The following is a 17,425-nucleotide window of genomic DNA, read 5'->3' as shown; positions in this document are numbered from 1 at the left end:
TGATACTGACAAAAATCTTTGCAATTGGTCCACTGTTGAGCAAGAACAGTTTACCCCGTAACCACTAAATAGCTGCTTCAATGTAAAAAAAAAACGGGGCATTTGATCCACGTCAAAGTCAGTGCACTTAAATGTTTGTTGTTGCCACTGACACGTTCAGATTGTTATTACAAGTGACTGACAACATCATGGAGAGGATTCCTGCAGAGACAGAAACAGACCTTTCCGTTAAAGAATCACATCCTTTTTTGTTTAACCCGAAACAGACGTTTTATCGCTCTGTTCAAAGTCACCAGACTCCATTGACTAAAACAGTGATTTTACCTGGAAGAACACAGGAGTTGCTGGTCTACCGCTGATTAGATCTGTTAGTTACTAAGTATTACTGTGTGACTTTCAGTGGTGAATGACGTTTTCAGCAAATATGTCAAGTAAATATATTTGTCTCCTGAACAAAAAAAAGAGTAAATATCATCAAGTCTATTCCAGTAGAAATGCATGACTCTTAGTTATGATTTTAGTACCTAAACCTGATTCTAACTTATAACCTTAAACCAAGTCTTAACCTTCAAACAGGCCTTTGAAGTTGTGAGGACCAAAACGTCCTCACAACGATGGTTTCAAACCAAAGTTTGTCCACACGACAGAATTACATGTACACACACACACACACAAGCAGCTACTTTACTTCGAGTGTGTGTGTCTATATTTAAACAGTATGTTGGTGACATGTACATGTGTTTATGCTTATGTGTCCATGGATATGGATGTGTAAGTATTTATGTAACTCGGGTGTGTGTCTGTGTAACTGTCTGAGTGTCTGCTCGAGGGAGGCTTCTGAATTTGACCCGTTTGACCGCTACCTAAACTCGTGTAAACAAAGCTCCTCTTTAGTGGTGCAAATGTGACGGTGCAGTGAGTCACAGCCTCTGATCTTCCATGTAAACAGTGAATTGTTGAGCGCTACGTCTGCCAAGGAGAAAAACTCTGCAGAACCAAACCAGCCGGACGAACCCCAAAGCTTTTTTTTTTTTTTTTGGCATCTTCTTCAATGAATTTCCTTTTGATTAAGTTTGAGTTTCTGTCTGTTCTTTCATTGTCTATTCAAACATTAAAACTATCAAGTTTTTCTCCAGCTTACAGTTCATGTTAATTCATGAGGTGGGAAGTTATCCATAAGAAACGAGTCAATCATGATAGCGTGTAATGTATCGTATGTTACTGTACCCGTGTGCTTCATACTGACACCACAAAAGTGTCTAAAAACACACAGTCTTGTAAAAAGTAATAAAAGTTCACTGTTGACTGTGTGATCACCAGTGTTCATTTAACACCACACCAGAAACTAGTGGTATAACAAAAATACCACAACTTCCAGGTAAGACCACTGACTGTTTTTCCAAAGCAGGGACGTTGTGGTTGCCCTTGGAAACCGGGGAGGTCTGCCCCAATTACAGAAAACAGGTTTCTCATACGTGTGATGGTTATTTTTTTACATACAATAATGTTTATTTACATTAAGTGCATGTAAACACAGTGAATGTGCTGTGAATGAATCTGCTGCAGCTGCAAGAAATATGGAATACAGACTTCAGACAATCTACATGTTCCATACAGTTGAATGAAAACACGGTGGAAAAGTGTAGATTAAAACAAGAAATGAAAGCATCACGTGTTGAATATATAGACATGGACATATTGAAGCAAAAAAAAACCCAAAAATGTGTAGGTCAAAACATGAAATGTAAGTCATATAAAAAATAGGAAGCTGACAAGAATTTACAGGAAACATATTGTGTGCGTTGTGCAAAAAGTGCATCATGTTTGCATTAACAGTTGTGGAGGTCATGTACAGTATATTACAGATAAGAATGCACTGTGGTAAAAGGCATTACACTTCTGCATAGACGCATCGTGAATCATGGGAAAGCAGTGGTCAGTTTGATTCAGGGCTCGGAGTAAATGGATGGTGTTCCACTCGCCTGAGAATGCGGCTCACATCTTGAAATCATAAATTCACAATCCATACTGGTACTTCTCGAAAAAGTTAGCGAGCGCTCATCTGTGATGGATGGCGGTTTCAGTGAACGTATGGTGCAGTTTTGGAGGAAAGAAATGACATTTTTCTGGTGCTTAGCCAGCTTCTGCGACTGTGTAGACGGCTTTGAAAATAACTGCAGACACCGGCCATGTTCTGCTAATATAACCTGAAGCTTTTCGTTTGACATTTGACTACCTCGTCATTCGACAAATAAAACTGCTGTTTAGTGGCGGCATCACTTATATTTGAAACATAAAATACAATAATATAATATATATTACAAAAAAAACCCCAAAAACCTGAGATATAAAATACAACAATATATTTATATATATATATTTTTTTTTAAATGCGATATCACAATATTTGGGCTCGACTGTATTGAGATATTAAATTTTGGAAATCACCCAAGCTTACTCTGGATTAGAAATTTTACAAAAAGATGAAACTGCCCCAGTAAAGCCACACTGACACCACTCACGCTTGGAGCAGTTTGTTCATACTTGGCTGCATTTCTTTTTTCCTTTAGGGTGTTGTTAGATTTGGTGCGTGATCCATTCAGAGGAGTCATTATTGTAGGTTTGGTTACACACACAAGAATCCTTTTTAAACATGGATTGATGATTCATGATTGATGAAACGCACGTCCATGCCAACACCGTATTCCATCTACATCATACCCATGAAACATGGAATTTATTTAAACAAAGAAGATGATTGTCATTATGTTAACACTCGATGCTTTGCCGATGCAACTAAAACCAATCACGCCTGGAAACATGACCAACAGTACCAGCAAGTGAGGCACACTTCCAGTGTGAGAGGATAATATATTTCAATAATTGTCCAAATCTTTTTTCACTATCCAGTGTGAACCAATTCAAGCTCACTGCAAAGAACTGCAATGTGAACTCCAGCTTTAGGTTGAACCTTGTCCAATTTTTTTTGAGTTTGCCGAAGTCTGTAAGTTTGAAAACGTCTTTAATTTAGTTGTTTTGCTGAAGAAGGAAAAAAAGAGGTCCTTCAGACCATAGAAAACAACCTGCAGGTGTTCATCAGCCAGAGTCAGGACTCCCACTCCACATGTAAACCAACAGGCAGTGCAAGGCACCAACACCGCCAGGGTTAGAGGTTTCCCTCCCAATGGGGCCACAGACGGAGCCACAGTGTGTTATCATGGTACTATAAGGAGCATATGATAAAAACCTCCCCTAACTGGTCTGCATTACACACTCTGTAAATTTACTCCACGTCTCCATGCACACAAAAAGGTGGAGAGAGTCAAACGGAGGAAACTGCGGAGTTGTGTAACAGCTCAACGCGAATGGTTAACATTGTGTTACAGGATGGGTGATGTTCTTTTAACGAGCCGACAGCAGATATCAGTGTTTGGGGTTGCGAGGTTGTGTGTGCGTAGAGTCTGGGTGATTCAGATCAAACGCACCGCCGTCTGGTCGAGGTGACCGAATCTCCCCCAACAGCCAGACGACAGAGCACACAGAAGAAAGACTGATAAGAGCTGAACAAATACATCCACACTCACACCTCTCACTCACTTAGTCAGCCGCTGCCAGTGTGTGTGTGTGTGTGTGTGTGTGTGTGTGTGTGTGTGTGTGTGTGTGTTCAGAATGTGGAGGAGGATGTGATGAAGGAGAGAAGAAAAGCTGAAAAAATGAGTGTTGCGTATATGGGTGTGTGTGTCTGTGTGATTGAGAGAGTGAGTGAAAGAGAAAGGCTGGAAAAACAAAAGTGATTGTTGACATGAGATGATGAAAGATCTTACACAACACCAGCTGCATAAAAAAGCTCAGTGCTGCATTACCTTAAAATAAACTTGAGTTAGTTTAGTGATTCATCCTTGTATTTTTCTGTTTTGAACAGGCCGTCTTAACTACAGAAACACTGGCTACTGATTTTCTTTGAAACATCATTTTGCCTTCATGTCTTTCTCTTTCAACAATCACTTTCTCACTAGACTATCAAATTGCCTTCTTTGCTATGAAACGTTGGGCCTTATTTTCCTTGAATCTTAACACCTTTCATTCATAAAAGTGTAATAATCTAATTTAATAATCTTCATGTTGCACAAAATCCTCAGTAGAGACAGAAATATCTGAGACAGTTTTCTCAAAACCTGAGCAAATACACCAGATATCATCTTAAATAAAGAAAGTATGTTTTGCTAATCTGGGTAAACTGTGGTTGAACTGACCCTTTAGTCAGTCATCCACTAAAATAGCAACTAAATATTGTTAATAATAGTTTCTACTTTCATTCAACTCTTGAGAAATTTGCAAAAGTTGAGCACACACACACACACACACACACACACACACACAGACACACAAAGAAAATCTGCGATAGACTGACCCATGGGCTCGAGGGCAAACTGGTCCTGAGTGACGGCCAGAGGAGGCTGGACGCCGACTGTCATCTTAGAGGCCTGCATAACACAACTGGCCTTCACCTTCACCTGGAGAGAGACAACGATGATGAGGTGAGACGGGGAGAAGGGGTGCGAGACAAGAGGGACAGAGAGGACAAATTCTGGTCTTGATGTATGTTATGTCATCAGTACAGCTCACCTGTATGGTCACTGAAGGGACGGGCAGACCACCGGCATCCTGGATCAGAGCTTGCTGTAGCCAGAGACAAAGAGAGTGAGGGATCTACTGTATCTACTGTGTGTGTTCATATGGTAGAAAATGTGTGTGATTGTGTGTTTACCGATGGGCTGTCCATGCTGGAGGACACAGCAGCTGTAACAATCAGGTCCTCCTCAGCATCAGTCTTAGGGAGGATATCTGAAACAACAACAAGGGAGTTTTATCCCAAATTACTGAAATATTTCACAAATACAGGTGATTAGATACTTTTAAACAAACATCTTAAGATGGTTTGTAATTTGTTAAGTCTGAAAACATTAATTGGATTGATAGAGGATGAATCAATTACAACTAAGTAGCAAAAATCCCTCAAATTTTCCGATTAGAGCTACTCAGATATTAAGTTTTACTGATTTTGAATCCGGCTGTTTGTCAGACTTTAAGAGTTCATTCAAAAAGTAAATGAGGTAAACATGTGACTTTAACTGCGACTTCATTGCTATCAGTTGTTAGGGTCTCCGTTTGGGCTCCCACCTTGAGTCCTGGTGACCTCTCTGATGAATTTCTGCAGCTTCTTCATCTCAGCGTCCACCTGCTCATAGTCGGCCTCCCTGGCGTCCACCTTGGGCGTGGAGAAGAAGGAGGGGTCTGTGCCCATGTACGAGCACAGGAGGTGACCGTCCGAACTCAGACTGACCACCACTCCCCTCAGCTCCCTGGAGAGGAGAGGAGAGGAGAGGAGAGGAGAGGAGAGGAGAGGAGAGGAGAGGAGAAGAGAGGAGAGGAGTTCATCATCAGTATTTGTTGCTTTACAGTTTGTTTAAAACTTTGAGGGAAACAAAATACAAAGTTCAGTGTCAGTTTGTGATTTGGACACGAGATGGAAAGAGGGAGAAGACAAGAAAACGCTGAGTGATGCAATAAAGTATTTTAACTGTGTGTGTGTGTGTGTGTGTGTGTGTGTGTGTGTGTGTGTGTGTGTGTGTGTATTAACTGGTTGCAGATGTGTTGTAGTTCTAGTCCAGTGAGGAGGAGACGGCAACACACACACACACACACACACACACACACACACACACACACACACACACACACACACACACACACACACACACACAGGTTCAGGTCTAGAGCAGCAGCCGACTCCACACCACCTGCACAGGAGGGCGTCTGAGGGGGCATAAAACTTTCACTTTAACTGCAGCGGAAACACACACACGCACGTACCCTCGCACACACACACGCATGCACACACACACGCACACACGCACGCACACACACACGCACGCACACACACACGCAGAAAAACAGTTGATCATAAATAGACAAGAGGAAACACGGCAGCTGCTGTTAGGGATGTGAGCTGTGGTTATATACTATATAACACTAAAGACTACAGTATATAACACCTATTATAGCGATTTATGTGGGGAATGTAAAGTAAATATAACTGCAGGTCGATCGGAAAGTCGAATCCAAAACCTGTTGTTTCCATTCCTTCCCTATGGCTCAACTTCATTTCTGATGAGGTGTAATACTCCCTAGGCCCTTTCACATCTTTTGGGAACATTCATTTATGCATTTCAGGTTCTGATTTTCCACAGGTCTGTTTCAGACTGGGTCCAAATTTGGACTTGTGAAGACCTCTATCTGCTGAAGACTAGAAGAAGATTAGAAGCCCAAAAACAGTCTGACTCATTTAATCCGGGCTTTGTAGAATCCAGTAATAAAATTCAATACCGTCTCAAAAATATCAAAGCAAAGACTCCCAGAGCACTGCTGTAAATTACTGATAGCCACAGTAAGCTGTAGCAAGTATCTGTGTGTATTTGTTTTGTGTGTAGTGGTGTGTGAGTGTGTGTGTTCCTCTCCCACACTCTGTGCAGTGTCCTGCCAACACACTGAACAACATGATGACTATCAAGTGCTTTAAAATAACAAAGCCTCAAACTAAACCAAACAGCTATCCAGACACACACTATCTCCTGCATCTAAAACACACACACACACACACACACATAGACACAGAGAAACCACATCATTTTTCAGCCATGTTTGTGTTTTGCATTGTAATTGTATCAAATTGCGGTTTGATTGGAGTTGTTTGGAAAAAGCTGATTTATTGGCTACAGCTGGCCCCTCCCCGCTCTGCTCCGATTGGCCAGCTGGAAGACATTGTCGGGTAATTTCCCGTGAAAAGTAGCACACTGGATTTCCCAAGCTGATAAAGACAACGGCGTACCTGCTCTGTGTGAGTGTGCGTGTTTGTACATCTGACACACAGCAGCATTGTCTACTAGGTTTGTATCTTGTCCTTCTTTCAAGTAGCAGTGATGAGTCCTCTACTGTTTCTCCTGTCGGAGACCCCTCAGCGTTTCCTCTGATACGCGTCTGTAATCTGTGTTTTTTTTTTGGTCGAGGGTTGTACGTACTGGAAGTTGGAGATGCGAACGGCCACAGGCACAAAGGGGAGCTGGGCCGCCCATTTCAGAGTCACATCCTGGTAGACCTGCAGCATGTTGGTGTGGTTACCTACCAACAGGTTGGTGGTGCCATCCGTCACTGGAGGGGAACAAAAATAAAATGAATTGTTAGATTGCAGAAGAACGGTGCTCTTGTTAAACTAATTTCAAATGTACAAAAACGGCTCCAGGACAAAGGTCATGCTCTCGTTATTAAAACCAAAGAATGAATTGAGGAAGAGACTTAGTAAAATATGTGATAGAAAACTGTGGAGTGAAGAGTGAAGCAGACTGTTTTTTTATCTCCTTCCTTCCTGGTTGATTAATGTCTGGATTCAACCTTAGTAGAGCTGGAACACATATATCACAATCACACCTTATATTCTTGTACTAGCGCATTTGAAATTTCACGGCTTTCTCATAGAATTTATCAAACTCAGGACTGGACAAGTCTTCTCAGGAGATCTTGACCTCAGCGAGACTTTGTGAATGAATAAATCTTCCCCACTTTAAACACTGAGCTTGACATAGATTACCATAGTGTTGGTGTGCCATTCAGTGCTTCATACAGTGAGAAACATCCTTTCCTTTCACTTACATTTGGCATGTAAGTGTGTAAATATGCATGTGGATTTGCATATGTCATCTGCACTTATTGGTTTATGTTATCAGTCCCAGGTAGAAGGTTTAAACAAGCCATGTAGTATATATTGTATACCACTGCTATGCCACATCTCGTTTCATCTTCACTCATAAAATAAGATTTCTTTGTGAGTTCAAACCCCCCAAATAAGGTTTAAAATCTGCTACATACTTGTTAGCAGGACTTATGTCATACAAACGTTACTGTGCTGTGATTAAACTTACAGCAGCACAAATTCAAAGGGTCTGTCTATGATTTTTAGAAAACTGTGGCGCGTATTCACAAATCCAACGACCATGCAGCACAGAAGTAACAGATTCCTGAGGTGGGTGGCACTGCTCTTTAGAAATGAGTGAAACTTGTGCTCTCCCATAAAGAAAAATTATCTCTTTACATCTCACATCTGGTTTGAATACAGACTTTTGTCATCTCGATCTTTCATTTTAAGACACGCTCATTTTTCGTAGGTGTATAACTGAAGTCACATATACACTTTCTCCTGTGACTCATGGCCTGAAACATTAAATATAAATACTACTTATGTTTTGCTACTTATGTTTCACACAGTCGCACATGTCCAGTTGATCCCACCAATGGTGCGGTTACCACCTAGCGAGATCTGAGGTGACGGCCACACGCAAAACAAACACGCCTCGCTCACGCTCACACACGCTCACACACGCTCACACACGCTCACACACGCACACACTCACACAGTTGAATACACAAGTTATAATATAGTAACAGCGGACAGCAGGGTGGTACAGCGCAGGGGTCAAAATGACAGAGTGTGTGTCGGTGCCACATCAAAGCAAACACACACCTTCTATCTCAGCATCAGCATTATAATTACAACCTAATTATAAAGGTCGAATCTAGCATCTCCAAAACGTTAGCTCCTTTTTTTTTTTTTTTTTTTAACATCCTTTCCTCTGTCCTTCCTCTTCTTATATCGACATATCCTTCTTTCTTTTCTCCTCTTTTCACCTCCTCTGGTCCTTTCAGATTCCTCACCTTCCTGCTCTTCCTCTCCTTTTTTTATGCTCCTGTCTGTTCTCACCTCCTTTCTCTAACGCTCTCTTTTATCCTGTCTATTTTTCTACCACACCCCCTAGGTTACATACTACTAAAACCCCAACGTCCCCACTTTGATTGCAGCCGGGGACAGTTGTTATCCCCCCACTCCGAACTCTCTCTCTCTCTCTCCACGTGTTCCCTGTGTGCCTCCCAACTGCCGCCCAAAAAATAAATAATCTCATAAAATGATTGAGTAGAGCGAGATCTGTCATCTCACTCCTTTGGAAATGTTTACTCACTCTTGAGTGATTCCGCCTACTACATGTTGTCTTTGTGGTTACGATTTGACATTACAAAAGATAACAATTATAAACTGTTATGTAGAGACGAGTGACAAATCAGGGGAAAAACAGACAAGTCTCTGGAAGGATCACAAATGAAAAGGGAGGTGAGTGTTGTGTAACACGTCACTGCACATCACTCAAACCAGCTATAATGTGAATGAATCCATCAGTTGTTTGTCATGTTTCTAGACGTTTGGATCATATAATTTTATTTCTAAAGGAAGTGATTTTCGCATCTTATTGTGGCTTGAAGGACGGAGCTGAACTTTGTCTAGTGGAGTGTTTGGGACGAGCAGTCGAGCCAATGAAGTTATTTGAGAGAGAGAGAGAGAGAGAGAGAGAGAGGAATGGACAGACAGAGGGAGGCAGACAGGGAGCCTGAGGGCAGTGATCCAGCAGAGGCAGCTGTGAGGCTGAAGGCCAGGAGGAAAGCGTTAGGAAACACTCAAGAGATCACTGCTGTCCCTCCTCTCCTGCACCGCTCTCGCAACTACGACGGTCCTATGGAGATCCACGAAATGCTTCTTTGGCTTTGCGCCTTAAAAAAAAGAAACCCTCACTGAACGGTGGGTGGCAGCTGCGACAGTCACTTAAGTCACCAAATGTTGGCCTTGTCACCGTAAACTGAAGTACGGACAGGGAAGATTGCGGCAGCAGCAGCCGGGTCCCAGGAGTATGTCTGACTTCCAACCATGTGGGATGTTTTATGCGGTTTTGATTGTTGACAGGAATCATGTCCCAATAAAAGCTTCTTTTGTTGCGCTGGCACATCATGTATTGAATTTATAGCCAATTTCCAAGAGTAATTTAAATAATCTAAATAATGTCTGGAACAGATAGTGGCGGGCACTTTGAAAGCCGAGATATTTTAATTCTAAAATTGAAAACAGATATCGGTAGAAAGCTCTTGGCCATTTTTACGACCCCTCCATCAATCCTCCCTCTCTGGATCCCTCCCCCAGTCTATTTTTTGCTTCCCTCACATCCTTTTCAATTTTCTCTTTCCGTCCGTCAGCTCTCTAGTGTATTTTAGATCAAGTGTAATACTCTCAACAAAAATGGTTCTATGGTACATTGATGCATAAACTGAAACAGACAGAAAATTTCTTGTTGCTCGTAAAAAAAGGTTGTTTATCGCTCCATGCTCGAAAGGGTTATACACACAGTCTTTACTCTGCTGTATTTAAGCACTATTCTGGAGGGTCCAACCATGTCTGGATAATAAGTGTTGCTTCTGATGATAACAATCAGGCTGGAGTCAATAACCATGACATAAATGTTATACAATTTTACTACTTTAATTTCTAACAAAAAATAAGGTTTTTGTTTCTGGCTGTCAGGGTAAATTACATGAACAGAAACAAAGAATGTTTTAGGGGAAAAAGCTGCTGTATTGCAGCTCCATGTTCTCTTTTTCTAATCCCAAACATGTGTTAATAAAGATACCATAAAACTTTCCAAGTCGAGATGAGAAGATTTTCAGGATCCAGACAGGTCTCAAGTTAACAAATGAGAGATTCTCTGAGTCATTTTAGTTCTGTTTGAAACCGCAACATCAACCAGAGCAGCTAAAATAAGTCTGATATAATCATGCAAATTACAAAACATCAGCAGGTGGCTCTTTCCTGCTCTGTGTAGGGCTAAAATGAATAAACTTGCAAGTGTGCATGCACTTTTTTGTGTTTGCCTTCATGTCTCCTGTTCTAAATGGCCACAATCAAGCTGCAATTTGATACGAATGTAGTGCTAATCACTAATTAGTGAATAATGAGACTGAATGTGGGAGTGGAGAGAATTCATCCATACTGTCTGTCAGGTACAAAGCTGGGTTTTTAACCTTTCAGTGAAGGTGACACTGACTTCCACATTCAGAAGACCAGTATGTTACACTTCCCGCCTCATTCCTCTTCAACTCTAACAGCGGGAGAGGCGTGGAAGGTGGAGATCATTTCAAGATCTGTAGCCAGAGTGGGATTAGTGCAACACACACAGAAACCTCTTGCATGATCAAGTCTGGAACCCATTACATTTTGCAACACAGCACACACGCACGAACGCACACCTGTGGGGTTTTGTATTATATCCTGCATATTCATTATTACCTAATTCATCGATACGATCTTGTAACTGTTTTGTGTTAGCATTAAAATGACCTCAAACCGACACTTTTGGTCAAACTACCTAGTTAAAAATCTAAAAAAAATAACTGCAGAAACTACTGCAGAAGCTTTTTATTTCCTACATTGCTTTGTCTTTGCTTCAGTTTGAACTTTGATGCATCTAATCCACAGATGTACATCTGCAAAATGTTACTTTTCATGAGATGTTTTTTAGATAATAAAAAGGGTTCTAGATTTTTTGGGGGGATTTTTCAGTCTTTACCATAAAGGATCATTTAATCCATCAGTTTCTTTGAAAATCTAAAAATCACCAAATATGGAGATACACAATATTATATGTACTGCATCTGCACATATATCGTATACGTTTATATGTCTGCCTTTATTATGTTATGCATTCATCTTGCACCATGTGTTTATGTACTACAGATTGTTCAGTAGTCTGTTCACTTGTGTTTTAATGTGTGTAGCAGGGCTACTCCAGTTATTCCATCATGTTCTGCCAAAGGCAGCTTCCTGTTGAGCCAGTCATGTGGCACTGGGCCACGGCACAGAGCGCTTTGTTTTTGTGTATTTTGTTCGCTTACTTTCAGACGTTTGGTTGTGGCAGGTGCACTGATGCATGGTGAGTTTTGTGTTGCTGCCCTGCACTTTAGTCCAGGATGAACAAATCAGAGCTTTACCAGTGCTGCAATGGCTAAATTTGACACTGACTCCTGCACACGCTGTGCTCAGTTCTCTGAAAGACAACGTCACACGTCCACATCCTTCAAAAACAACAACAACTTTTATTGTTTTCAGTTCTATCACTGCCAATTACTGATTAACTGCGAGCGCTCTACCTGAGGATGATTTAACATGCCCTGTGACCTTTGAACTCCTGCTCTCTGTGAATAGTGATGCCAACACCTGACCTATGTGTTTCTATAGGAATGAACCGCCTCCAATCTGACCACTGCCTTTAAGATCTAATCTAATTGGTACTCACAAGCATTCATTTAGCAAGAAAACACGTTGTTTCTGCTTCCCATTGTCCCTTCACATTTCCCGTAGGTTATTTTTACACAGCTGATCCAGTTAAGTGCACACACTTTGATGTTAGCCCTTTCTAGATATATCTGTTTCCACTAATCCTCCAGTCAGTATTAAGTCTTTAACTGGATCAGGTGGGCAGAAGTAGAGCTAAAAAGAAAATCTTGTAGGATAAGAGGAACATAAGGACTGTAAAGGTGAAATATCTCTTTATAGTTAGCCATTCGTCCAGCGTCCTGGTTTACCTGAGGTGTAGGGGAGGAAGCAGCTGGGGTTATACTCCAGCTTCTTCATGAAGCGGATCTGACCGTTGTCACGGAGACAGTAGAGGTTCCTCTCACCCAGGACGAAGACGGAGGCGGAGGAGTGGGAGAAGGAGGGCACAGAGAGGTCCAGGGCCTGTTCTCCCAGGACAAACGTCCAGTCAGGCTGAAGGAGAACACACACACACACACACACACACACACACACACACACACACACACACACACACACACACACACACACACACACACACACATCCTTTTTACACCACACTACCCTCATTTCTTTAGTTTCAAAAGAATAAGCATGACGCACACTATGAGTGACACATACACTGTCTGTACACCCTTCTTAAAATGTTTATGCAGTCTCCGAAATCCATCTCTTTTCTGAGGTGTTCAGGTCAGAAATCTGGACAAATGCATTTTAAGCTCTTTGAATATGGTCATGTAGTCTGTGTATATTGGCATCTGTGGCTCCTGTGTTTTTGTGCTGCTGTGAGAAAACTCAGATATTTGTGTATTCTGAGGTTTTATACAGGACAATGATCCAAACACAGCTCGTGTCCAACTGTCCAACAATATCTGTGGGAACAAATTGTTATGACATTTTGACTGAATGAAATTTAACACATTTTCCAGCATTAAAAACTCCTACAAAGATCAATAAGATTTATGTTTATGGGTAAATGACACATGCTGATCATGCTCCTTTACATTCTTGATTCTACTGCCATTTTTTTGTACATCACTACTCTTTTTAATCTTTGGCACCAGTGGAATTTGAATATTTTGTTCAACTAAGTACTTATATATACACAAATGACAATTTATTTGAATTCAAATTGTCCGTCATTAACTGTACCCACATACAACCAATAATTTGAACAAATTTCTCTATTGTTTACTGGAGAAAAACAAAGTTCCAGGGATTTCTGGCTGAATCTCCTTTCATGACAGAAAACGAAAACACAATCTCATTGTACACACACTGTCAGTTTTAAGTGCATCTCTGGTAGGTGCTGCGTTTTGGGACTCACCGTCAGCCTCTTGCCTCCAGTCTTGAGCGGCAGGTCCGGATCCTGTCGACTCTCTGCTTCTGTAGCCACGGACAGAGTCTCATACCTGAGAGTAAGAGAGACACAAACACCTGCTTACACAAACCTAACCATGTCTGTGGATCACATTCACATTCCTGTTGAAGTAGTGTCTGTGTGCCCCCTGTTTAATATGCCGTATGCTGTTTTGTGGGCTGCTATTGCACACACGCCAAGTTATTTCAGATGTATAATTGTACCAGATCTACACACATTCGTAAATTCATAGATTTGAGTTTTGTCAACTTTATAACTTTGTTTCCTGTACGTTTAAAACTTTGTTCAGTTTCTACATTGGCTGATCTTTCAGACAGAAAAACAAGCTATTAGTCACTTTAGTTTTTAATCCGTAGGTCTGCGTTGGCTGCTGGCGGAGCTGGAAGTAAAATGCCTTGCTCATGGACACTTTGCACTGCGCAGAGAGCATTTCTCATTTAAGTATTCCCATCAGATATTCCCCAGCCAGTCTAAAAACTCAAATTATCGACTCTCTGGTTACAGATTTTGCTTCTTTAACCACCAGCCCAAGACCACAACAACACTGGTAATTTTCCTGAGAGTAATTCCGTCTGTAAGGCCAAGGCAGAAATCCTAGGACACATCATTTATTCACATTTAAATCCAGTCGAACACTGTGGAACATGTTCATTATTAACTATATCCACAGGTAGCGTCTTATATTCTCCTTCTCCTTTACAGCTTCTGTCAGGTCAGTCAACACGCTGCTGACCCGCTGTTCCCCGGAACTGTGGTCTATCAGTTTTAATCAGCGAGCTGTTGGCAACTGGCTGAGGATAAAGTAGTCAGACTGATCTGTGGTCAGTTGATTTTGGCATCTTCAGCGTCAGGAGTTTTCCAGTAAGAAGCTGGCAGTCAAAGCAGCTTGGCGGGAATCTATCCTTCTCCTCTCTAACACCTGGATGAACGGACAGCTCCAAACCCGACTGAGTGCGACTCAGAACCGCAGACCAAACACTAAATAACTGCTGATTTATCCACTCACAGTTTTCTCACTCAGTAACGTACATTGAACCACAAACCTCCTGTTAATCAAAGCTGTCAGGTCTCAAATCTACCTTAAGTCATAAGGCCCATAATCCAATATGGCTGCCACGTTATGGGCTAGTGATTCATACGCTACATACATCTTTACACCAGGAAGACATTGATCTCTCAAAACTTATATGACATGAGAAAACTAATCAGACAAACTGACACCATAAAGCATCAAGTGTTTACTGCCATCATTCCACAAAGGATTATAGAAACGTTTATGCTAATTTTATTAAAAAATGTTAGCACGCTAGCACGCTAAATTAATCAATCAAACTTTATCTGTATAGCACTTTTCATACAGGTTAGTGCAGTTCAAAGTTCTTCACAGATGACTGATGAGCCAATAAGAAAAAGGAGACATAAAATAGGAAAGCTGACAAAAAATAAAAGATTTAAAAGGCTATAACATTAGCAAACAAAAAAAACAAAGGAAATGAATAATAAAATATTTGTATATATATACATATATATATATATATGCTGTATATATATGAGTTTATTGTTTAAATTTCAACACTTCCAGCAGCTGTTGAACATTGAAAAAAGCATGAGCATGTTAGCATTATGAGCATGTTAGCATGCTGATGTTACTCCTAGTTTTGTCATGGCTCCAGTGTGAACTACATATTTACTCAAAACCTGTTTAGAATTAGTACGTGTTACAGACACAGTTTTAGTTTACATTATAAGCTGTGGAACATCGCATTACTAATCATATTTTATACAAAAGCAAAAGAAAGTGCTGTCATTTCCGCTGCAGCTCTGTGTGAGTACTTTAAACATATTCTATTTCATTTTGAATTTACTTTTTACACAGAGGAGGAAATTGTCACATCATTGCCCATCCAATTACCTGAACAACATTTTTATATACAGTTTTATACCTACCTGGATAAAATGGGTTACCATATGCAACCATAAAAGTGAGGCTAATTCCTCACAACACTGTATATGAAACAGCAAATGAAGTGTTCTAAACTTTTGGTTTTTGAACTCATCCGTACAGTAGCAGTACCTACTGAGCTTCTATGAGAAACGGCGAAGCTGACTAACGAGCTGCTTTATGGATGACTGCCAGTATAGAAACCTTTTCATCACGCCGTGACCATTTCCTGGGAAAGAAAATGGACTAAAAAATATATTAAACATGTCAGGGGTTTTAAGCTATTAAAGCAGTACTCAACGGATCGACAGGCCAACTCCTGGAAGGGTGAATGGATTAAATTCAGCCTAATAATACTAAAATAACACTATAAAATAACTGTATTCTTTCACTCTGTTTTGATATTTCAATTCCACCCTTCACTTAGATGTTTTACTAATGATGGGATATGAGGCAGCGCGAATGAATTAAAACTGTACATGCATCTATGTGTGTGTTGAACTCAAACTTTCAGAGCTTGAGTTGGATGTTGATTTAAGTGTTATGAAAGAGGGTAAAAAAAATTATTTTTTTTTAAATCACACAAAGCCCTGTGTGTACAAGAGAAAAATTACAAAACCACAGCAATCTGATTATTCACCTGCATGCCTACAACACACACACACACACACACACACACACACACACACACACACACACACACACAATTGATTGTGACATACACTTGGGAATGTTTTTCTTTGTTTGCCATTTGAGTGTTTGCAGTGGACACCATGTGCTCTCTCAAACATGTGGACACAGTTTTGGTAGTGTGTGTGTGTGTGTGTGTGTGTGTGTGTGTGTGTGTGTGTGTGTGTGTGTGTAGGCAGTATCAGTCATCATGCAGAGTTTAGGACACTGAGGTTGAGGAAACAGTCGAGTCATTTATATGAAAGAGGATCTCACTGAAGAAAAACTCCACAAACAAACACACTCATTTACCTTCAACATATACAGCACATCACACAAGCACACACACATATACATACACAAATTATACAAACACACACTACATGCATATGCTCTCTCGGTGTCATGGATAAACACAAACTAAAATCTGACTCTGACGCCAACACACACACACACACACACATCACACACAAACACACCACACGACACACACACCCACACACACACACACACACACACACACACACACACACACACACACACACAGACAGACACACACACACACACACACACAGCGACCAAATCAAGCTCTCATTCATCAGGGCAGGAGAAGGTCCAACAAGCTAAATAAACTGAGCGAGGCAGAACAGTTTGACCAGTCATCTGATATTAAATATATAACAGCCAGTGAAGCCCTGACCCCGCCATCTGATATGTAATATATATATATATATAACAGTCAGTAAAATACAGCACATCAGAGCCTGGAAAAGTTTCTCCACTCGAGATTTCTCTGAAGATGCGAGTCTGATTGGTAGCTGAGAATGCTCCTGAAGTGAATATGACCAAATCACAACTGCAGGTCATGTCATGCTCAAGAGTTGGCTGGAGAAGCTAGTACATTTCCTAAGAACCCCAGGATCCCTGTGACAAACAATTATTGTTATTTTCAATTAATTTACAAATAAAATTCTTCATTTATCGATCGCTGGATCTATAAAATGTCAGGCTGTGATCTTTTAATCACTTGGTTAGTTCATCTAGTGGTTCAAAACCTGAACTTGGTCAGTTGACTATTCAATAATAAAAAGAAAATGATTAATCATTCATTTAAAATTGTTGTTGGCTAAGTTTTAGTCAGTCTATCAATTGATTAATTAGCAAACAGTTTCCTGTCATTCATGTGTTTCAG

The 17,425-nt window shown here is 40.7% G+C and overlaps 1 protein-coding gene across 1 annotated transcript in view; it reads right to left on the bottom strand.

Annotated features, from left to right (window-relative positions):
- Window positions 1–17,425, bottom strand: part of bbs9 (Bardet-Biedl syndrome 9) — a 166,897-nt gene that overhangs the window by 133,591 nt on the left and 15,881 nt on the right. Inside the window, exons 7-13 of the mRNA XM_022746160.1 lie at window positions 13,569–13,653; window positions 12,511–12,694; window positions 7,080–7,209; window positions 5,182–5,363; window positions 4,769–4,845; window positions 4,627–4,680; window positions 4,412–4,514 (exon numbers count right to left, since the gene is read on the bottom strand). Coding sequence (XP_022601881.1) covers window positions 4,412–4,514; window positions 4,627–4,680; window positions 4,769–4,845; window positions 5,182–5,363; window positions 7,080–7,209; window positions 12,511–12,694; window positions 13,569–13,653 — 815 coding nt within the window. The remainder of the gene's footprint in view (window positions 1–4,411; window positions 4,515–4,626; window positions 4,681–4,768; window positions 4,846–5,181; window positions 5,364–7,079; window positions 7,210–12,510; window positions 12,695–13,568; window positions 13,654–17,425) is intronic.

This window comes from Seriola dumerili, unplaced genomic scaffold (assembly GCF_002260705.1).
Source record: "Seriola dumerili isolate Sdu_G_001 unplaced genomic scaffold, Sdu_1.0 BDQW01000092.1, whole genome shotgun sequence".
Classification (NCBI taxonomy): Eukaryota; Metazoa; Chordata; class Actinopteri; order Carangiformes; family Carangidae; genus Seriola; species Seriola dumerili.
Note: the sequence above shows the minus strand (reverse complement) of the source record. Positions and strands in the feature narration are given on the sequence as shown.